This window comes from Hemicordylus capensis, chromosome 1 (assembly GCF_027244095.1).
Source record: "Hemicordylus capensis ecotype Gifberg chromosome 1, rHemCap1.1.pri, whole genome shotgun sequence".
NCBI lineage: Eukaryota > Metazoa > Chordata > Lepidosauria > Squamata > Cordylidae > Hemicordylus > Hemicordylus capensis.
The window spans coordinates 379,923,533-379,946,530 of NC_069657.1; the positions used below are offsets into that span (position 1 = coordinate 379,923,533).

The following is a 22,998-nucleotide window of genomic DNA, read 5'->3' on the forward strand; positions in this document are numbered from 1 at the left end:
GACGCCTTTCAGCATCTTCCTATATTGCTGCTGCCCAATATAGTACCAGCGGGGATTCGAAATGACAACCTTCTGCTTGTTAGTCAAGCATTTTCCCACTGCGCCACTTAAGGTGACAAAGGCCTATACCTGAGTCCAAAGCAACAGTCCAGAGTCTTGTGCTGTTAGCTAATTTCTCCCATGATAAGGACAGCCAAGTTCAGTATTCTCAGGGACCACTTATTTATCTAGATACTAGTCTTGGGGATGAATAGAATGACCCTCTCAGAGATGAGCAGACCAAAGCTTTGCTATCATGCCATTTTCTTTAGATGTATTATATATCTGCCAGCACCAGGCAGTATATCACAATATCCTTTATGGACAAAGCAGGAATGTTTGTGTTAGGTTTCAACTGTCAAAATGAAAATTAGCATTACTATCATAAAGTGAAATCTAGGAAGAAACTGAGTAGGTGAGTGCAACTATACTTGTTGTCTCTCATTCCAGACCTCACCAGTTTGAATGAGGAAGCAAACGCTCTGGCAGATTTAACCTTTGGGACACAAATCCTTCCACAATGGCATGATAACAATTCCATGAAAAGGAGCTGTGATGGAACATACATGTAGGAGCTGGAGACTGGGTGTGTGAGATGCCATAGGAATGGAATGTTCAGAGGGGGAGGGATTTAAAAAGGACAGTTGGTCAGGAGAAGACAGTTTGAGTTGGAGGTAGTTAGAGCTGATTGTTAGGATTGAGAGGTTGTAGAGAGAGTGGCAGAGAGTTTGTTCAGGGGTTTATGTGAGACTTGATTGGTGAATGTGTGGAGACTGTGGAACCAGCAGTATACTGGGGCAGTACTCTAAATGTGGGGGAGTGTTAAGCCTGGGAAAGAAACCTTCAATGTGAAAGGTGCCAAGAAGTGAAACCTCCTGGTGACAGACAAGAAAGTCTGTGTTGATTCACTAAGTCTGCAAACCAAGTTTTATTTACCTCTGACCCAGTTATCTAAACGTTAAATTTTATCAAGAAGGAAAAACCACTCAAGCGCTTTCCAGATTGCACACTATCACAGTGTTGCAATGGGTCCCTTAAGTGTGCTTCCATATTGCCTGTGTTTTGACATTGCAACCCTTGCATTGTAAGGAACGTACCGTTCATATTTTCGACACCTTATTTCGGATTTTATTGCTGTGTCACAGGCCTATATTATCACATCTGCGTTGCAAAATAATTTCTGTATTTGCCCTTTGTAGGAGGCTTGCCCCCTTAAAACGGATCTCTAATGTGGTTTGAATTCGGTGTCACAAAACACTGCAGTTTACACCACCTTTTGCAGTGTAAGGCTCGCAATCCGGAAAGCACCTCAGAGAATTAAACAAACAGCTAACGTACTTAGCAACTTTGTAGAAAAGTTTATGTGCCCTGCGTTGCAGAGATCTTTATTCCAATCAGTTGTAAACAATAAACTTATTCTTGCTTTTGTTCTACACATCAAGTTTTGTTTCATTTGCACACTGAACATATACACCTATCCTGTGCTCGCGAGGCTACATAATCTTCAGTATTGAGAACAAAGTAATACGTAATCATATGGTGGCAGCGAAAGAAAGTAAAAACTGAATAGAAATCCAGAACCTAGAGACTAACTTGTTATAAAACAATATAAAAACAGATCACTTCCCTGGACTTGAGAGAGGCGTCAGGGTGGGTTCCTAATAGGAGCAGATACTATAACGATCGCTAACACTTTTTTAAAAATGAAGAAGGAATAGTCTAGTTTCAGCTTCAGAAACAAGTCAACGTCAAAAGCCAAAAGATCCACTGGACTAAGGCAAAAAAAGCAACATCAAGAGCAACAGCAAGCAACTTGTGAGCAACAGCAAGAAAGAAGGTAAGCCCTCACCCTCTGCCTGCGGGCTTCCCAGAGGCATCTGGTGGGCCAATGTGTGAAACAGGATGCTGGACTACATAGGCCTTGGGCCTGGTCCAGCAGGGCTATTCTTATGTTATTAAAGGCAGCTTATTCAGGGATCACCAACACTAATAAAACAGTAGTGATTCCTAGATTTGAGCAAAATGCCCCAACATGGTATCTAACCAATGCTTATGCCATAACACTGGTGCACCTGGGTAATTTTGGCGCCCAGACTGCATCTGCCACAAGGTCCCTCCGCTGCCTTGAGGCCCCCCACCACTGCAAGGCCCCCCTGCCATGGCCGCGAGTTTACCCCCACTGCCACGAGGTTGAACCATTGATTTTTTCCAATAATTCTAGCCACCTGGGGTGGCGGGTGAGCCAAGCAGGCCTCCCTGGCCTCCCCCTGTGGCGGCGATAGCCAGTGGAGTGAGAGTGGCTGCTGGGCCTGACTGTCTGGCCCAGCAGCCCCCGAGAACTGCAAGGTGTTGAAGTGTGCCTGCGCAATTGGAATAGAGTGTTGCAACGTTCTATTATAACTTCACAGGTGCGCTTGAGCTCCTAGCAGTTCTCAGGGGCTGCTGGGCTGGACAGTCATGCCCAGCGGCTGCTCCCGTTCCACCCACTACCACCGGGGGGGGGGGGGCCTGCTCAGCTCACTCCCCTCCCCAGCCGCTAGAATTATTGAAAAAATTGGCGGTTTGGCCTCGTGGCGGGGCAGCGGGTGCGGAGTGGCAGCAGAAGCCCCCACCAGGTCTTTGGAGGCCCCCCGGATCTTGGAGGCTATGGCCCAGGACCCCAAGGACCGGGGGTAAGAGAACCTCTGGCCATACAAGAGGTCCTGCACTGGAATGTGCAGCATGAACGGAAAGAATGAATATGGAATTCTGAGGACAAATTTAAGGAATATATAACAAGGCATAATATCCTTAAAATAAGAGGGGGAATTAAGGCAGAACCAGGAGTGAAATAAACCTTTCTTAACTTAAAGCTGTTTAGATAATGGAATAATTCCCTCAAGGAGATTACTGAATCAAAAACTAAAAACACTGAAAAGATTAAAAAACATTCAAGCAATTAGTCTGGCAGGAGACCTTCACAAGTGACCCATGAAGACTTGTTCCAATTCATTAATTACGCTATTTTTAATAGTTGCTCTACAGCTGTGAATTGCTACAGCATCATGTCAACACAGAAGTCAACATGACATTCAAAGACATTTTACTTTAGCTTTCCCCCCTGATGTTCTGGGTATAATATAGTGATGCACATGCTTGTTTTTCATTGTACGTTTTGCCTGGGTTTACAAAAAATAAGATTAAAACCATTAGATTTATAAAGTTATGACAGTACCATTTGACAGCATAGCAATATGTTTGTTTTTTGAAAAAGGATAATCCATCTGAAAACATATTTTCTCTCAAAAGTACATTTGAGTTGTAAAGAACAATTCACTTGCCTTATTGAACACAATGGACATCATGAAGAAATTCAATAAGAAGTTCTTAGAGATATCGCGGTAGTCAAAGTGGAAGAAGATTACAGTAAAGCTCAATGTAACAAACTGGTGAATGGGATTACAAAATGAAGACCGCAGTAACTTCATTCCCGCAATTGTAATCAGAAATATATCACAGCTGCAAAAGGAAAAAGAGAGGAAAAACCTAATCAGGCAAACTTTCATAGACAGAACAGATAGTAAAAAACATTTCAGGTCTGCTTTGCCTGGTTTAATTAATCTCCATGCAAAGCTGGCTTTTATTTCTGTCATTAGTATTATATTTAAAACATTTTGTTTAAATGTTTCCAGCTGCCATATTTTCATATGGCAACTCCTACAGCATAGCTTTTTCTCTGTCACTGAAAAGTTCTAGAATAACTGGAATGTGGCCATATTATGTGTATTATAATTATAATAATAATTATGGACAGTAGTGGTTAGCATCCTCTAGGAAGCCCAGTTCGAGCGCCTCTAGGAGGCCTAGTTTGAGCCCCGCCACCAATTGAGGTCATCTGAGGAGGTCTGTCTCCAGTTACCCCCAACTCGTTTGGTGGCTACACAGAGACAAGCTGTCTTGGTGCCCTGAGATTGTGGAATGCGCTCCCTGCTGAGATACGATCCTCCCCATCTCTGGCAATTTTCAAAAAACACCTGAAAACCCATATTTTCACCCAAGCTTTCTCAGCTTCCTAAAACTTTTGGGTTTTAATCTCTGGTTTATTTTTAAATTGTTAGATTGTTTTTAGTTTTTTGTATATGTTTTTAACTGGTTTTATGCTACAGTATTGTTAACCACCAAGAGATGAAAGTTTGGGGCGGTGTACAAATTAGATAGATAGATAGATAGATAGATAGATAGATAGATAGATAGAATATTTGCTCAGACATTAAGACCATGGGATGGGTTTAGTTAAGTCAATATTTCTCAGCCCAATCACAAAGGGCTCTTGCAAGGATGTAAATGAAATGATGCAACTCAGGAACAAAGCCTCAGGAACAAAACAATGGTTGGCAACCAGGCTAATGAAGTACACGTGCAACAAATTCACAGTATGTGCCACAAGGGAGGGGATCTTGTTGTTCCCTTTGTAACCAACTGTGACTTCTAACAATATGTCCCTGAGGGATGAGCATCATCATCATCATCATCATCATTTCTTGTTTGCACAGTCAAACAGGTGTTGTTGTTGTTATATAAATTTTATACCGCCCACTACTGAAGTCTCTAGGCATTTTACAGCATAAAACAAACCATGAATAAAACAAACCGAGAATTTAACAGTTAAAACATATACAAATCAGATTAAAATATCCATAAACACACAACAACTAGCTAAAAAGCTTGGCTGAAGAGATGTGTCTTTGATAGTTTCCTAAAAGCCAAGAGGAATGGAGCAGCTCTAATCTCAGCAGGAAGTGCATTCCACAGTGCATTCAACATACCCTCAAGGACATATTTTCAGGCATCACTGTCTGCTGTAGAGGGAAGGGGAGATTGATATACACAGGCGCGGAGCCAGCTGAGTGGCGGCCTGGGTCCAGCCCCACCCAGTGGCCCCTCTGAAGGCATCCCGTGCATCATCATGCGCATGGGGTGTGCCCCAAATGAAACACACACACCCGCCTGGGCTTCTGGGAGCCCCGAGCGAGCGCTTGCCTATCCTTTTCAGGCAGCGTTTGCTGCCTGAAAGCGTCTATTCCCCTTTCTCTCCCTCAGATACTCCCCCCCATCCGGGCTACCAGGAGCCCTGAGTGAGCACTTTCAGTCAGCAAACGCTGCCTGAAATGATACGGAAGCACTCGGGCTCTTCAGAGCTCGAGGCCACAACACCCTTTGTGCGTCATGTGCAAAGAGGGCATGGACTCGAGCTTCGAAGAGATCTAGCGCTTCCGTATCATTTCAGGCAGCGTTTCTTTCTCTCTGGAGGAAGAGAAAGGGGAACAGACACTTTCAGGCAGCAAGCGCTCACTCAGGGCTCCTGGTGGCCCGGACAGAGGGAGGGATCATTTGGGGCTCTTCCGGAGCCTGAGCCACATACCCCCATGGGCTTCAGCAGCTCCTACCATTGGCGGCCCAGGTTCTTTGAACCCGTTTGCACAATGGTGGCTACACCCCTGGATATACATTGCCTCATCCCCCTAGCGTATGAGCAGCATCACTGCACATGCACTTCATTAATCTGGATGTCAGCTAATAGGTATAAGGCTGGAGCCCATTATTTATCAAGTGTGTGTGTATGTGTATATATATATGTGTGTGTGTGTGTGTGTACACACACACACACACACACACACACACACATACATATATAAGCATTTTTCTGGGTCTTGGTCTTAAAAGAAATCTGTTGAATAGTTTTGAAAGATGCTTCCAGTAATTTAACTTATTTCCCTACTGAACATTTACAGGTTCATGAGATTCCTTAATCATTATAACTGTTTTTATGTTCATATTCTGATGCTAGAAAATAGCTTCATAGTGAAAGGTATCTGGTATAATGACTCACATTTTTTGTTTCCCATTTGCAGTAGACATGGATCAATTTTTTGGCTATGGATGACAACATTTTTGCATTTTGCCTTCACCTCAACAATGCCATTACCATAAGGACTAAAAAGACCTTATGTCTATTCAGTTTATAGAATATAGAATTTTACATATTTAAATAAATAAGGCAGCATACTATGGGGAAAGCAAGCAACAATGTCAAATATTCTGGATTAGGGTAGCGAACTACTTGTGTGAGCAGAAGGGGCACCCACAAGTTGTAGGTGGCAGGTAAATAGGGGTTCACTGAGTGGAGAGGCATATTGCCACTTTTCACTAACTTACATTCAGTGACCCTTCCATACAGTGAACCTTTCCACCATTCACTTTTAGATACTTTTACCTCACTGAACCAAGCAATTTGTTTTCCAATCGAGGCATGCCTGTCCTTCTCCCAAAGGCAACTTACAGGAGTCTTTGAGCACTAAAGCAGTTTTGGAATGTAAGAAGACTTTCCAAAGTCTTACCAGTTGTAGGGGAGTAACAGCTGGAGAGAGGGCATGCCCTCAGCTCTTGCCTGTGAGCTTCCCAGAGGCATCTGGTGGGCCACTGTGTGAAACAGAATACTAGACTAGATAGTAGGGATGAGCCCAAAACATTCCGGCACCTCTTTGGAGAGCCGCCGAAATGCGTTGGCTCCCCGGCACCAAAACATTTTGGCGCGGGGTTCTCTTCACAATTTATAGTACATTTATTAAAGTTTAAGTAAAAAAACCAGAAAGGTTACATCTCTGAGAGTATACATGATTATACACAGAAGCTTATCCAGCATAAACAAAACTCCTCTATATGCAAGATACAAATGATAATTGTATATATTTATATAAATGTGTGTGTATATAATTATAGAATATGAAATGTTAACATAGGACTCAGTCTAACCATCAGTAAAATTACGAATCTAATAGTTAAACAAAGTACAGAGGGGAGAGCCGAAACAAGCAACAACAAAAAGGATCAAGGCAGGAAAATATACATGAGTATTAAGGTTAAATCAGGCAGAGCAAAACTTCCACTACAGGGGTCCCATCCCGTACCTACAAACTCAAATATATTAATAAACATATTATTAATTAATATGTCAATAAAAGCTTATGATTAGTCAGGAGAGAAAATAGAAAGAAAAATTAAAACCCTGCAAAAAGTAGAACCTTCATAAATGTAACTCACTGAAATCCATGACTTCAGTAAAAATGGTTTCTCTACATAAATATTATCCTTCTTTTAATCCAGAAACCTGTATAAAAATCGTCCAGAAACTTTCTCAAAGTAAAGATCTAAATGCACAGGTCTCTTTCTGGTCTTTCCCATCCCGGTTCTTCTGATTAGCACGTAATTCCAAACAAAAGGGGGGGAAAATAACTAGATGATACCAGTTATATCTCTACTAGATGGATACAATCTAACATCCATGAAAAAACCAGGAAGATTGTTTTTTAAAATCCTTTCCAGATCCATGCCTACTGATACAAGAACAGTGGACAGCTTCTCCTAAAAGGAACTGTAAATTCAATAGGCCTATGATGTCAAATAAAAAAGTATGGTCCCCCCCCCCCCCAAATTGGACTTAAGTATTATGTTATATAACCAAAAAATGAAGATACCATTAGTTATTACCTGACTTGTAAAAGCTATTAGTTCTATACAGATATCTAAAAGCCATGAGTTCTGGATAGGAACTCCAAAGTAATAGTATAAATATAATAAATAATATTATTTTTATGATAATATGAAAAAATATTTTTTATATCTCCATCAAAGTACTTAGAAGGGTCTCTCAAAGCAGAGCAAGAATCTGCCAAAATGTAACGCTCAACACCGAATCATGCAACAGATCTTCACGTATATCTATTAGCACTTTGTATTTGGCTCTCCTCCCTAGGTGACACTACTCCACAAAAAAGTCTATGACAAAGTAATAATGCAAAGAAAACATTTCAACTCTCAACTGTAAAGATCTCATTAAACCAGAAAGTCAAAATAAGGCTGGAGTCCAGTGTATAAAAGGATATATATCTATCTACTATATAAAGGGGTTGAAAAAATAATTTTGAACCTTTCTTCTAACTCTCCGAAGTATCTAAATCTTAGAATGGAAAAGAAAAGATTGCTCATAGAAAGAGAAGATGCCGACTTAACAGAAAATTAATATTTGGATGTAAATTATTTTTTTCAATAGCACAGAGCTATGATGGAGTTCCCAGCACTTACATGCCAATTATATAACTATTTAACATATATTAATAACTGGTATCCAAAGCCGGGTATGCAAAAACAAATCAAAGATGGTGAAAGATAGTTAATAGAAAGGGGCAAGATAACTAATAAAATAAAATAACTAGCTGGGGACTCTCTCATCATTTTAAAGATCAACTAAGATTTTCTTGACCACAATCTTATACAATACCATCAAATCCTATTTCCAATAAAAGCAGTTACATAACAGGGAATATAAAAACAATTCTTCAATGAGCAGAGACTAATTCAAAATTCAAAACAACGTTGCAACAGCAGCCATGATATATATGAGTGTTTGCATGTAAAAATGTTTAAACTAGTTTCCCTAACCTCTATTATATTTTCGGAGAAAACACAACAGGAAATAAAATCCTTATGGTTTCAACCTAGATACCTCAATACATTTTTTAAAAATATATTTTTATCTTAAAGCAAATCTAAGGAAATCAGGGATCTCATTATATATATTTTAAAAAGAAAAGAAAAGAAAAGGTGGGGGACATATTATTTGTTTCAAAGGTGTTTCTTATGCTGCATCGAAAACAAAACAATAGAGAGAGACCCAAAAGTCAATAAGGGGTTAACTTGAAAAAATTTTGAGAGCATTCTTGGTCTGGAGATAAGGTATTCTGCCAAAGACATAATATGCCGGAACTTGCTCCATGCAAAAGCTTACACATGGGAAAATGTGAAAAGTCTTGAGTCTCCCTTTTCATTCCAATTTATTCTGTCCACTTTCTGATGTTGAATTTCAAAAACGTGCATTGTTGAAACATGATTCTCAGAGTCCAAAATAGAATAAAGTGTATCCCCTCCTTGTAAAAAAAAAAAGGATCTCAAAGGGATTCCAAAGAGTGAAACATAAAACAGTAAGTTTAATTACCAGCCATAAAATATCTTGTCAGTGCAGAGACACCAGTGTAGGGAGGAAAAAAAAGTGTGGGTTCAAAGTAGAAATTACAATCTTCTAGCTGAGCTGGTAAAGATGTAATCTGTGGGCTCTGCAATGGAAAAGAAGAAGAGACATCCAAGCGGACAACATTCTCCTCCACAAGCCTTCTTCTTGACGCTGTAAATTTGTCAACGTTGAGATACGAGTATAGTAGAAAAAGTCCAAGTCCAAGGTAGAAATTACAATCATCTAGCTGAAGGCTGGGCTGATAAAAATATAAACTGTAGGCTCTGCGACGAAGAGGAAAAAGAAAAAACATCCAAGCGGCAATCTCAGCAGACACCATTCTCCTCCACCAGGCCTCCTCTTAACGCTGTAAATCATTCCATAATTGCTTCTAGGAAAGTCAGTAAAAGATTCAGAAAGCACAGTAAAAATACCAGTTGCATACTTCCAACTGTAGTCCTCTCAGAGATTAATTAGGAAAGATTAAAGTAGATCGGTGGCGAGGTCATTTCTTCCTCAGCTTTGATGTTTTGCCTTTCCCAATCAGCCAGTTGCCTGAGCAGAAAGGTTTATTCCAGGGGTTCATCCAAGGAACTCTCCCCAAACCACCACCACCCCGAGAAAAAACCCAAACCAAGCCCTGCATTGCAATCCGATCTCCATCATGTTGATGGGAGATAATTAGGCTGAATAGGAGCCAAGACACCAGGAGAGCTAGTCCGGTGCCTCTCTTTGAGACGCCATATTCGCTTGAAGTGGTGTGGGGTTCTCTTAAGAGGAGGTGGACAGTTCCTACCTGCCCATACTCCAAACCCCCGCTGCGGAGCTATTGTTACAGAATGACTTCCGTCCAAGCGGCAGCTTATGCTGCTTGCCCCTCTGAAATGTCATGCCATGGCGATGGGATCGTACAGTGCCAGCAACAACATGCAATTTGCTACACATCCCGATTAGAAAGGCCTTGGGCCTGATCCAGCAGGGCTGTTCTTATGTATTTAAGAACTATAAAGCAAACTCGGGAGAAGTAAATAATTTAAGAGATCAAGAGATGTGGGGTTATTTTAATCAGTGGGGACCACTGTAGTTTCTTTTGCTGAGTTCACTCCAAGTTTGAAATTGTTTTATGCAAATTATGTCACTTCAGAGAAAAGATGGTACCAAGATATACTGTATGTCTGAGTGTTGTGCGCACACACACACGGCTCCATGGAAAAATGGTGACATGGCCACTATCTCCAAATTAAATGAAAATAAACCATAAAATGGTAGAATGCCTTCTGTGGTGAGCGGTGAAAGCAAGTTTTTTCAGAACCTCCAGGATACCTTGATGCAAGTTGTGCTCCTGTCATTTCATCAAGGGCTTCAGCATGGTTGGATTTAGGCAGATTTGATTTTAAAAGGCACTTATTCTTTGCTCTGTGTCCCTTCATGCAGATCTCTAGGTTTGCTTGAGATGAGGCTACTTCAAACAATCAACTAAATGTTGCTGTGTGAATGAAATGTCAGAAACTCTTTCTTAGCCTGTCAGAGCTTCTTTTCTCATCCATACTTTCGTTTTTGAAGGCAACATAAATAAGTACAGAAGATTGGCTCTGAATGTGCTAGCAGGCACCTTTCAACATGATGAGAATTGTTTGCTGGGTTTGGCATACCTGAAGGAAAATGAAGTTTGAAGGGGGAGGGTAAGGAGAAGAGCATTCCAAAGGAAAAGGAAAAGCTATCGCTGTTATAGCAGGCCTGCACAAATTGTTCTTTAAGTACAAATTAAATGAAACCTACCAGTCATATATGGTAAACAAATAGGGGCTCCAAAATCTCTTCGCTTTGCTACCTGCTTGGGACTGCAAAAAAGTAGGAGTGTGAATCAAGCAACAGGCAGGCCATAGTACATGGCCATTAGCCTGCATTCATTTTGATGAGGCACAAAATATAGAGGCCTCCATTATAAACCTAGTATCTGAAAGTCCAAATGCAGTATAAGGTTAGATTCAAAGGTGCCCTTTCGCATGTGAAAACTGCCTTCTGCTCATAGGACAGCTATTTTTACACCTCACACCAGAATGTTGCGCAAGAAAAGTGAAACTAAATGCAATTATGTTGTTCTGCCCACGCAGGAGCTTGTGCAACCTTTTGCATTAAAATTGCTATACAGCAGGGATATGCAACCTTGGCTCTCCAGCTGTTGTTGAACTACAACTCCCATCATTCCCAGCCAAAACAGGCTGTGGCTGAGGATGATGAGAGTTGTAGTTCAACAACTGCTGGAAAGCCAAGGTTGCCTATCCCTGCTATAGAATCTACCTATTATGGCACCCTATGGCACGCAAGCTCTTGAAAACAGAGCTACTGGCTCTTCTCTTTCGGCTTACAATTCTCTCTATTCAGTACACAATATTCCTCAACTTTTAATTCTGCATGTCATATACCATGAAAAATAAGTAACTTACTGTGGGGTTAGTCTCTCATATTTGCTGATTGAAAAAGCATCATTGGTGAGGGCATTCATTATTATTGCAGGATACAAGATATACTTTTCAAAACACTGAAGCCACACATACAGTCTTTCAAACCACATTAAATGGGCAGCATCTGAAATTTCAAAACAACACAATTTTGTCAAGACAAAATAAATTATCCTTAAAGAAATTATCCTTAGAAGAATTTGAGGAGGAGAACCTGTCTGAATAGTTACATGTTTTTGTTTTTTTAAAATTTATTTATTTATTTATTTATTTGATTTCTATACCGCCCTTCCAAAAATGGCTCAGGGCAGTTTACACAGAGAAATAATAAATAAATAAGTTGGATCCCTGTCCCCAAAGGGCTCGCAATCTAAAAAGAAACACAAGATAGACCCCAGCAACAGTCACTGGAGGTACTGTGCTGGGGGTGGGCAGGGCCAGTTACTCTCTCCCTGCTAAATAAAGAGAATCACCACGTTAAAAGGTGCCTCTTTGCCAAGTTAGCAGGGATTTAGATTTAGAATTTGTCACTCAGAAATGAGATTACTATCCTGATTAAGAAGAATTTCAGTGTTGGAATTGTAATGCCAACTTTGGGCATGTTGTCGAAACTTACCAATGTCAGTATATTCTACCCTATTTTAAGGTTCTGAACATGACATCTGTGACCTAGATTTGAAGTAGGCTACAGATGTCGGGTTTGAACTGCAAGTAGGGTAGAATATACTGACACTGGCAAGTTTAGACAACACACCCGATGTTGGTATAGTTGTTCTGGCAGTTGAAGTTGGGCTCATGAGTGAACTTTGGGAACTGGTGGTTCGGCCAAACCACCAGTTCTCCATGTCATATGAATTTGCCCATTGCGTCTCTCCTACTGGCTGTTGCTGGTTTCTCCTTTGTGTTTTTCATTAAGATTGTGAGCAACTTTTGAGACAGCGAACCATCTTCTCATTATGTAAACTACTTTCTTCCTAAAGGCAACATATATTCTCAAACAACAACAACATTGGAATTTATGAATTGTTCTGCAGATTCTCACCACCACCACCTGCCACCCATCAAGACACTGAATTTTATACTGTGTCTTATAAAGATATTATCCTGTAGAGAATCAGGATAATAGTTGTCAGATTGGTTTTGAGAGGAGACTGAGGTCACACAAGCCTCCTGTGCTCTGACATTCTTGTCTTCAAATGCATCAAAAACACACATTGAGAGTGATTAAAGCAAAGATCCATCAAAAGTTGACAGCAAGTTCCTAAATTGGAGCAAAGAAAAGAGGGAAGCTGAAAACAGAGCCAATGTATCAAAGACAAGGCAGCTTCTAGCTGAGAGAACTCCAGGAGAACTGGAAATAACTCTCTGAGTTTTTAAAATATTTACAGATATCCCTACCACTCAAGTCACCACCTGCTGAAGCTAGCAGTTATTTAAAACCAAATTATCAACAATGTGACATTTTTTTCATCCAACCTTCGGATTCTCATGAGAGTATAATGCAGGAAATTGAAATCACAGGCTCCTGTAGTCTTGCCACTCAAACTTTGTTCCACATCCAAACATCTGAAAAATAATTCTGCCAGAATTTTAAACGCTGAAATACAATTTAAGAGATGGGATTGGACTTTTAAAGGATGGCTTGCACATACTGCACAAAGCTGATTAAACATAATGTCACAGAATATTAAAACAAAGTTGTAAGGACCAATAAAGCAACAGAACAAAAGCCAAAGGACAGAATAACTACAGGTGCCCAGAGTAATTGGCTGACATAAACAAGGAGCACAGATGGTAGAGAATGTTCAAAACAAAGGGGGCAGCCCACTTCCTACTGCTCTTGCAAAAGGTCTTGCACAGTTCCAATGGACTTGTCTGAAAACCCTGCCAGGCCCCTAGAAAGTTGCATAGCAGCAGTGTTTGGTGGGTTGAGGTCACAGAGATAAAACAGATTCATTATTAGTCAAATTTCCTTCAACAGCAGCCTACATTCAAGACTGTATGAGCTTCATATACAGAAGAATGTGTGTATTATCCTCAACTATTACCCTCAACTATTGTGTATTATCCTCAACTAGCGTACCTCAATAACTCCCACAGCAGTTCTCCTCCAGTATTGCATTAGTTGGTGTCTCTGAGAGCTAATTTGCACAACTATCGAGATTATGGTCATTACTAGAAATGTTTGCATGTACAGCCTTCCTCTCAGTCCCTATTGCAAATGGTCATGTGGAAACACAGCTACATGCAGAATTGGGGATTTTTTTGTTCACCATCATAGGTGACCCTAACCATTCTTCCATCCCATCAGCAGCAACATTAATAAATAATTAATAATTATAGGATTATAATTATAGGATTCAGTAATAAATGGTGAAAGAAGTAACACTAATTAGTAGCAAATATAATTTCTCAGTATCTTGATTCAGTTTATTTTGGAATATACAAATACTGAAGGGAGAGACTGATTTGCAATCTTTGGAGTCTGCAAATTTAAGAAAATGGTCATTTTGAGCTTTTCAAATGTTACAAACAACATCTAAGTAAAAGCAAATTGAAACAACCTAAAATAATTTACGAAGAACACCCAAAGAGGAATTTTTTAGTAAGTATCCACAATGGCTGATTTTGCTGTGAATCTAGCAAAGAGAATTCAGAGCAGCCAGATTCTGAGTGCATTCTCTTCTTGGTGCTTCTATGGCAAGTGCCAAGAGGATTCCGCCTGTTTCTGTATGATCTCTGCTATGGATATGCATGGAACCAGTTTGGAGGCCCTTTATGGGCCTCCGAATGAACTGGTTTGAACAGCGGGCAGTTCCACTAGCTCAAAGGCAGAAATGTTCTGCTTTAAGAGCAGGCGCATGTGTGCATGTTGGGCACGTGTGTGCAATGTTGCGCGCCTGCACCTGGCGCGCACAGGCTCATCGGATACCTCTGCCTACTTCCAGTAATGGCGGCAACGGGACAGCAGGGAGGTACGCTGCCGCCCCAGTGGACTTTTAAAACATGGAGCGCCAGTGGAAGAAAAGTGGAGGGACCCGTGCACCCTCTCCCAGCCTTAAAGCAGAAACACACACAACCCACCTTCGAGCCTCCCCCGCCCTGTTCCGTGCACATCTCTAATCTCTGCTGTGCTCTTATCCCTGCACTCAGCAATTGTCTTTTGGCACATAGGAATCCATTCAGAAAGTGGAAGAAGGCTTAGATTAACTGTTTATTTTCAGTTTCTTTTGTTTTCTGTGAATGATACCACTTCAAAATTCACACAGATTTACAAAAATAACACATCAATTTTAATGTAAAACATATATACAGTGCCTTTTAAAACATGAAGGGAAAAACCAATCCTTTACACACCTCTCACTTCTCTCTGCCGATATTCTTTATTTTTAAGGATAGGGTGTGAAATCCACAACCAAGGATGGTGTTTACGAAGCTGAGGAAGGATGTAATGTGTTATGAATCCCACAGTCCACGCTAAAGCGAAAAGCACAATGCTGAGAAATGGCTGAGTTAAAAGGAAAAGAAAGGAGGAAAGGCTAAATCTCATTTTAAAAACTATGTTTTAGATACCATTATGTTTTAAAATTTTAAATACCATTTTCCCTGAAACATTTTCATTCAATAATTGCTAGTTTTCAGTTTGAAAAATATATGCTTGTAAATGTAGCAAGTGGGAAGCACATGTGGGACTGAATAAATTGAAAGCAAAATTTACTCTTCTCATTTTCTTTTTATAGCGCCCTTTATACAGAAAATTTATTAATTTTCTAGCTCAAGAGAAAATAAAGGAAATATTTCTGTAGGATTTCACCCACCTCCAGAAAACATTTTGTTTGTACATTCACAGCCCAAGGAATCCATTGTGCTGGGTGATAAAACACAGAAAGTGTCTCATAAGGGAATGTTATCGGAATGTGAGACCAGAAACTAAGAATATGCCAGATACATGGATGAAATGCAAGGAATGCTTCAGGCAGTTCAACAAAATTCTCTTCCCTGGTAAATATGAAGGGAAACACCAAGTGGCTTCCTCACTGAGAGGGTCTGCCTACAGTGATCCAAACTAGAGCATGTCACATTCTTCTAATGGATTGATTTATAAATCAACCTCACCTCTCAAGGCTAATGAGGCCAAGAAGCACTGTTCTACATATTATAGCTGCCATGCTAAGACCACCAGAAACAGTTATATGAGGAATATAACATATGACAGGAAACACCAAGCAGCTTCCTCACTGAAGAGGTTTAAGGTCTGCTCCATAAGTTGGGAAGTAACAGCTTGCCACATTGATCTTCTCTTTGTATGGAGATATACACACTATCACCAGATATCCCTGGCCTTGGCTGCGGGTGACATGTAAGTGTTCCCCACAAATGGTGTGATCCATGTGGCAAGTTTTTCTATACAGTATGTGAGCCATTCAGAACACCTGCAATATGGAATTTTACCTCACAAGTTGTTTATTCTAATTGTTCTTTGTCTCCACCTTTGACAGTGGGTAGGAGCTATGCCTTTCTCAGTCAAAGCCAGTGCTGCCATGATAGAAGAAGAGCAAAACAAAGTCTGGTGCCACTACCACTGCCCATGTTTCCAGTTTCTTTTTCACTGCTTAGGAGACCAGATTAGTGTGACCTGGCCTAGAATTTATCATTTGCTTACTCTCTCTGGTGGCTGTCTAAATCTAATATATAACATTCAGTTCTCTCATCTAGGGATGTGCACGAACCGGTCCGCAGGCCATTGTAGAGGCCTGCGAACTAGTTCGCGCGTGGCCGGTCCGGCAGTCTGATGCCGGGGGGGGGTCGCTTTAAGGGTGGGGGGGTTGTACTTACCCCTCCCGCTGCTTTCTCCCCTTTGGCGCTCCATTTGTGAGTAAAGATTTTGGGGCGGCGGCGTTCCTCCCTGCCGCCCCTGCCCCCTTGTTGTCTGCCCAAATTACAGAAGTAACTGTGGCGCATGCGCACGCTGCTGACACACGCGCGTCGGCAGCACGCATTGGCGGCACGCGCATGCGCTGCAGTTACTTCCGTAATTTGGGTAGACAACAAGGGGGCATGGGCGGCAGGGAGGAATGCTGCTGCCCCAAAATTTTTACTCACAATTGGAGCGCCGGAGGGGGGAAAGTGGCGGGAGGGGTAAGTACAACCCCCCCGCCCTTAAAGTGACACACACACCCGGCATTGGACCGTGCCTCCGCGGTCCGTGCACACCCCTACTCTCATCCTTCAGGTCTGTGTCCTCCTCAGAGTTCCCAGGTCCAGACCTGAAACAATCTCTGCAACTTAAATAGTTTCAGAGAAGCAAGAGTGATCTGTGGGTTTTCCATCATAGAGAAAAACAAAACAGGAAAAACCACATGTGGCAGAATTTTCCATTCTATTAATATTCAGTGAAGATACAGGAGTCTTTCAGGTTTGTTTCTCTTTGGACACTAATTTCTTCAATTCCATAGCTCCAGCTTCAAGACCCTGCTTTTCAGTTCACGTTGCTTCTATCTACTGTTTCACTTCTTTTAGCCACCCTGGTGCTAGACAGCCTTCCTGCAGGCCCACCACTCTCCCTGTCCTTTCCTGAAGACACTAAGGCTGTTCTCATGAGCAACTTAACCCCAGCAAGGGCAGCTCAGCCTGGGTTAGGCTGACCATGTGAAGCGCCGGGATCTGCGTTGATCCTGGTGCTGCCCGCCCACCTAACTCCACGTTTAAGCCTGGCCTTTCACCGAGATTCAGGGCGCAAGCATACCCTTAACCCAAGCACCGGGATCGTCTGTGTGCTTGGGCTGCTTGCAGCCCGAGTGTACACAGATACTGGCGTCTAGAGAACCCATCTCAAGGCGGACTATCCCCCAATGCACTGCACTCATTGTGCAATGCATGGTGGGGTATCTGGAAGCCGGGCTGCGTCATCCCGGCCTCTAGAGATTCACAGCAGTGTGGATTGTGTGGATGCACAACCCGCACATTGAAAACAACTACAGCTATCATCTGGGGGGAAGGTAGGTTGACCCCTGCCTTCCCCCGCCCATGCTCCCTGCCTTGGTATTGGTCATGAGAACAACCTTAGTGTTTCCTTTTCTTAAGAAGTTTTTTCCACAGTCACCACTCATTAGTACCTCACTTTCTGCTTTTCCCTGCTCACACCACTGTCTCTTTCCACTATCTCTCCTTTAAATATCTGTCTGCTACCTGTCCTTCACCCTTCTAACTGTCCTGCCCTTTAACTTTTCAATCACTCCTCCTTCCATAGGACCTATTCCTACTGAGATTTCCAGTCTTTAGTCACCCCATCTTACTCACGTTATTCCTCCTTTCCTCAAGTCTGTGCAATGGTTTTTCCTAGCCAAACTGACCTTTCACTTCACAAACACTTGACTGTTGTGCACCTGCCTGATTGACAATTTCCCTCGGCAAACAGACTGTTTGTCATAATTTAAAGACATTATATCAGCTCAGGCAATCTGTGCCAGAAGCTTTGCCACCACTGCCCCAAAATCCCACAGTGCATTACAATGTAGATTACTATATATTTATAACTAAATTCCTGTGTGCACGAAATGATATGAAACTCCCATTACCACTTACAAGCAAATATTTATTTTTCTTTTACTCTGTCTTATATAATAGTCTGTTACAATAAATCTCATTGCTTTGAACAACAGAGATAATATCTTAAAAAATAATGAAGAATAAAAGCATAATACCTACCTCTAACGACAAGAAAACAGTACTGGCACTGACTGCAAATGATAGCATGGCAGCCACAGAACACACAATGAGATCTGATTTCAAGGTTTCCCTCTGTGAATATAATATTTAAAATATAAAATCTCAGGCAAAGACTAATTTGACTTGCTAAATTAAACTATTCCATTCTCAGCAGTTGACAGTTGCATTATAATTACAGCAGTCATTGCTTCAAGTATATCCCCACAAACACTAGCTCAGCAGTCAGTGCAGATAAAAACTATATTGGGGGGAAAAGCTTTCAAACCTATTAATTCTAATACAAGGTACTGTGGCTGACATGCAGTACAGCCTTATGAGGGTGGAACAAGAGCTCTGGTTCTCACAAGGAGTCTGTTAACTAGCTGTGTGGCAGGCTTGGCTTGCAGCCAGGGCCGGATTAACCTTTTTGCTGCCCGTAGGCAAGCAAGGATTGTCGCCCCTCTCCTCTCCCCAATGATGTCATGTCTCGGGTATGCACAAATACAGTCAATCATCTATAAATAATAAATATTCATCATGCAGCATGCTCAAATGAAATTGGACCAGGCAGTGCTGCCTCGTCTTGGCCTCCTCCTTCTCCTCTTCCCTCACCCCAGGCAGCAGCAGGACATAGAGGCAGGAGCAGGCCAGTAGGGCCACCACCAGGGCTGCCTGGCTGGCACATGACCCAGGTCGTCCTCTCTACCTGCCTCCTTGCTTCTGCTCCCCCCTGGTGGTGTATGTATGGTCGTTGTCCTCCAGGAGGGACCTGGTCCTTGATCTTTTCTACTAACCTATCCTTTCAGTGACCGTGATTCTTGTCTCTCAGGGCTGGTGTCCTTGTATTGGCAGGACAAGAATGTGTTTTTTAGTTTTATGTTGCATTTGTGCTGTGTGACGTGCACTGTTATACTTTGCACTGTGCAGCAGGCTAGTTGCTGTGGCAAATGTCTAGCCTTCAGAAATAAGACCACGCAAATGGCTGGCCTGCATGCACCCCTGCTATGTGTGTGCCAATGCCAATCAGGGCTGCAGGAAGAAATGCTGCAGCCCCACGCATCTCTTTCAAAATGTAGTGCCGGTGGAGGGGAAGCAGCAGGGAGGGGGGTGAACAGGTAAGGAGCACCTTACCTGCTTGCTTAAAGACATCTCCTGCACGACCCCAGGGGATGCACAAACTGTTGGTGCACGTCCCTAGCTTGTGAGAACAGGGGAGAGAAATGCAAATCACATCCCATCCCACACCATCCACGCAGCACTGCAAGCAAGCCAAACCTTCCACACTGCTAGTTTACCGGCTCCTTGTGAAGACAGAGCTCTTGCTCCACCCAGCCTCCACAAGGCTGTGCTGCAAGTCAGAGCCTGTGTGATTTATCTAGAACTCACTATATATAAGAGAACTCACTATATATATAACCTAACCTACCTCAAAGGAATATTGTGAGGATAAAACTGGGCAGCAGAGAGGACTAGACACACCTCACTGAGCTCCCTCGAAGTATGGGAAGGAAATAAATGTAATAAATAAATAAGAAGTGACACACATATATGATATAATATTGATATAGATGGGGGCTGTCCATAATTAACAGCAACAACAAATATTTATATACCGCTTTTCAACAAAAGTTTACAAAGCAGTTTACATAGAAAAATAATAAATAAATAAGATGGATCCCTGTCCCCAAACGGCTCACAATCTAAAAGAAATGTAAGATTGACACCAGCAACAGTCACTGGAGGTACTGTGTTGGGGGTGGATAGGTCCATTAAAATGGCAGTATTTTCTTAAATTCTAGACCAAGTAAGTTTTGCATAAGTATAAGAAGGAGCTTAACAGTAATCTCACAATAATTCCCAAATTTGGCTTTGCAATGCCACATCCACGTCCTCAGATAAACTTGTTAGGTATGTAAACTTGATGAGATGTACTTCCCCTATACAACTGTGTGAAGATGGAGGTGCACACTTGTACAAATGTAAACACATATATTTTATCATTTATTTCAACAGCTTCAAGTGGTTCAAACTTTGCTGCTTTATACTTAAGCAATTCCCAAACGGGGAATCTCAAACCTAATAATATTGCTATCAGCATCCTGATAATTACATCTATATAAAATGACAGAATCAAGAATACTAAATAGAAAACTGGGGGGAAAAGAGATATAAAATTATCAAAATTGTTTTAACACCACCAAATCCAAACTACCAAAGGAGATACATATGTATAGAAATTTTTCACTCATGAAGACTGAATGTTTATGTATATTTGATGCACATTTGTACTGAAATTTACATGCCAATCGGATATATCTCAATCCACTTTATTTCTGTACCCCATGTTACTCATGAGAAGTGTATTCTCATCCACACTGGAGATGCACATCACTATCCATTTTGTCATGTCATCAGAGATGCAAGACAACCCCACAGAAGGTCTATAGCAGCATAATTATGGATTGGGCCCACTGTGATGAAATATTCATTATCATCACAAATTCAGTAATCGCTTAGGTTGTGATTCTGGATAAATTAGACCTTGGAAAAAATGCAAATAAAACGTCTCTCAGTAAATTCTTTAGGATCCTCAGATCTGATATATTAAGTAGAAAACATGCTGTGGGCTGCTGCTTCTTTTTGCTCTTAATTGGGTTTTTTTGGAGCTCTATATGAACTGTTTTAGTCCCTGACTACTGTTATTTAAAGGGCAGGAAGAAAGTTCAGTTTGAATGTAACACATGAATACCCCCAGGCTGCTGGTTAATGCAGTAATCAACCATGCAGATGGCTATGAAATTAATTATAAAGCTAAGCAGTTCCATCCTCAAAGTTGAATGGTTAATTATCCAACACAGCCGCTTTGTAATTTCAGTCACCAAAGCTGACAATTGTTACAGGGCTATTCAAGCAACTAAAACGTAGCAGAGGTCACTGGAAAATGCAATGTAAGTTATTGCTAATAGGGATCTCTGTGAAATCACAGAGATTGATTTTAAAAAGTAAACCCCTCTGGTTTAATCTGAAGGAACAATCATCTTCAGCTCAAAGGTACCGATTTTCAGAAGATCCAATTCAGAATAAACATCATCCACATTCAAAAGAAAAAAATTGAATGGCATCCAGACCTGGGGATGGGTGGAAGTTCCATCCTTGAATGGAAAGAGAGTTATGTTGATGCAAGGGGTCCTTATGTGAGAAGAACTCTCCTTCCAATTCATAGAATGTGCTTCTGCTGATGGCATGTCATGAACAAAGGATGTGGATATCATACTTGTGTGTGGGGGGGGGGGGTTGTACGTGCAAAAAAAAAACCACACACACACACACACACACAACAGATCCATAGGAAGCACTTCATAGGACCAATTTATAGCTCTGCCACAGATTTATTTCTCTGACATAGATTTACATAATTTGATTAGACATTATGACATTTCATGTGTAAAACAGTATCAAAGCATGGTTGTAGAATTTTGATGCACAAGCTTCTGTAAAAAATGTTTTAAAAGGGAAGACTTACCACTGATTCTCTCATCTTCTCAGGAAGTGAATCAGCTTGTGAATCTTCCAAATGTTGATGCAGAAAGTGAGGGAAATATTTACATTGAATCAGAGACCTAGTTTAAACAAATAAACCTCAATTAGAACATTTTCATGCAACAGCTGGTTGATTACCTATTTATAGGAATATTTGGAAGAAAGCAACATAGGTATTAATGCCTACATGGCTGTCTGAGTAACCAAGTGGGATTCACTAGCATAGTATTTGAGCACTATACACATATCTAATGCTATGCTCTAAATAATAGATTTATTTTGGGAAAATCAGCACTGAATATTCTATATGACTATCACGCAAAAGAAAATCTGCAGAGATTTCAGTTGAGAATCCACATGCCTCCACTACTGCCAAGCAGTGGCGCTCTTACCCCTGGTAAGAGGTGAAGGCCCTGGACTTTGGTCCCAAAGTCTAAGGCCTCTACACCCCCCTGGGGGCCCCCAAATCCTCTTTAGACTGTCAGGTGGCAATATGTGATTATGGCCTGTGCCAGGTACTTTAGAGACAGAGGGAGGGAGTGGGGAAAGAAAAATGTGGGATGGGAATATGTTAAGTAGTGTGTTGAAATGTTTCTGCTATTGCATATTTGCATAACTATACTCCACATGTAAAAAAATAATACTGTATTTGTCATGGTGTGTGTGAGAGAGTGTGTGTGTGGGGGGGATGATGCTTAACTTGCAGAGGGAGCATCGTCTCCAGGGGGCAGGTCTGCGTTCCAAAGTCCTTTAGGTCCAGGCTCCAAAATTACCTAAGTGCACCTCTGCTGCCAAGATACCCACCAGTAAGAGTCTCAGGTTCTCCCTCTCCATGTAGTGACACTCAACAGTAGAAACTGGTAGCCCTCCAGTAAACTGTCTCATTAGCTGCTGCGCTGCCAGTTGCAATGACAATGCCAGTTGCAATGACAAAACACAAAGAAGTTGTGAACATGACCTTCGGTTGCCATTCGGCAGACAAGTGGTGGGTGTCTGTGCCTTCGCCATGCTGTACGCCCACACGAGCAGTGGCGTGGTGATGGACAAAGCTGGGATTGGGAAAAGGAAGTCCTCCCTCATCCCAGAGTGCTCCATGCCAGCAACACAGTGGCTGTTCTCATTAGAGCAACCACTGCACTTAGCATGGCCATTCCTTTCCCCCGGCTCACTGCCAAAGATGGTGGTGGGCAGGTGGGACTCCTT

The 22,998-nt window shown here is 41.6% G+C and overlaps 1 protein-coding gene and 1 long non-coding RNA gene across 12 annotated transcripts in view; one reads left to right on the plus strand and one right to left on the minus strand.

The window, feature by feature from the left end:
- PCNX2 (pecanex 2) overlaps nucleotides 1-22,998 on the minus strand; it is a 248,572-nt gene that overhangs the window by 100,287 nt on the left and 125,287 nt on the right. For all 11 annotated transcript variants that reach the window (XR_008316831.1, XM_053299148.1, XM_053299173.1 and 8 more), the window contains 5 exons: nucleotides 21,779-21,875; nucleotides 18,256-18,348; nucleotides 14,905-15,055; nucleotides 11,533-11,674; nucleotides 3,360-3,537 (listed from right to left, as the gene is read on the minus strand). Coding sequence is in view for 10 of the 11 variants with exons in the window: in XM_053299148.1 (XP_053155123.1) it covers nucleotides 3,360-3,537; nucleotides 11,533-11,674; nucleotides 14,905-15,055; nucleotides 18,256-18,348; nucleotides 21,779-21,875 (661 nt within the window). In the remaining variant the exon portion in view is untranslated. The remainder of the gene's footprint in view (nucleotides 1-3,359; nucleotides 3,538-11,532; nucleotides 11,675-14,904; nucleotides 15,056-18,255; nucleotides 18,349-21,778; nucleotides 21,876-22,998) is intronic.
- LOC128346207 (uncharacterized) overlaps nucleotides 705-22,998 on the plus strand; it is a 32,189-nt gene continuing 9,895 nt past the window's right edge. Inside the window, exon 1 of the long non-coding RNA XR_008316842.1 lies at nucleotides 705-1,876. This is a non-coding gene — a long non-coding RNA (uncharacterized LOC128346207). The remainder of the gene's footprint in view (nucleotides 1,877-22,998) is intronic.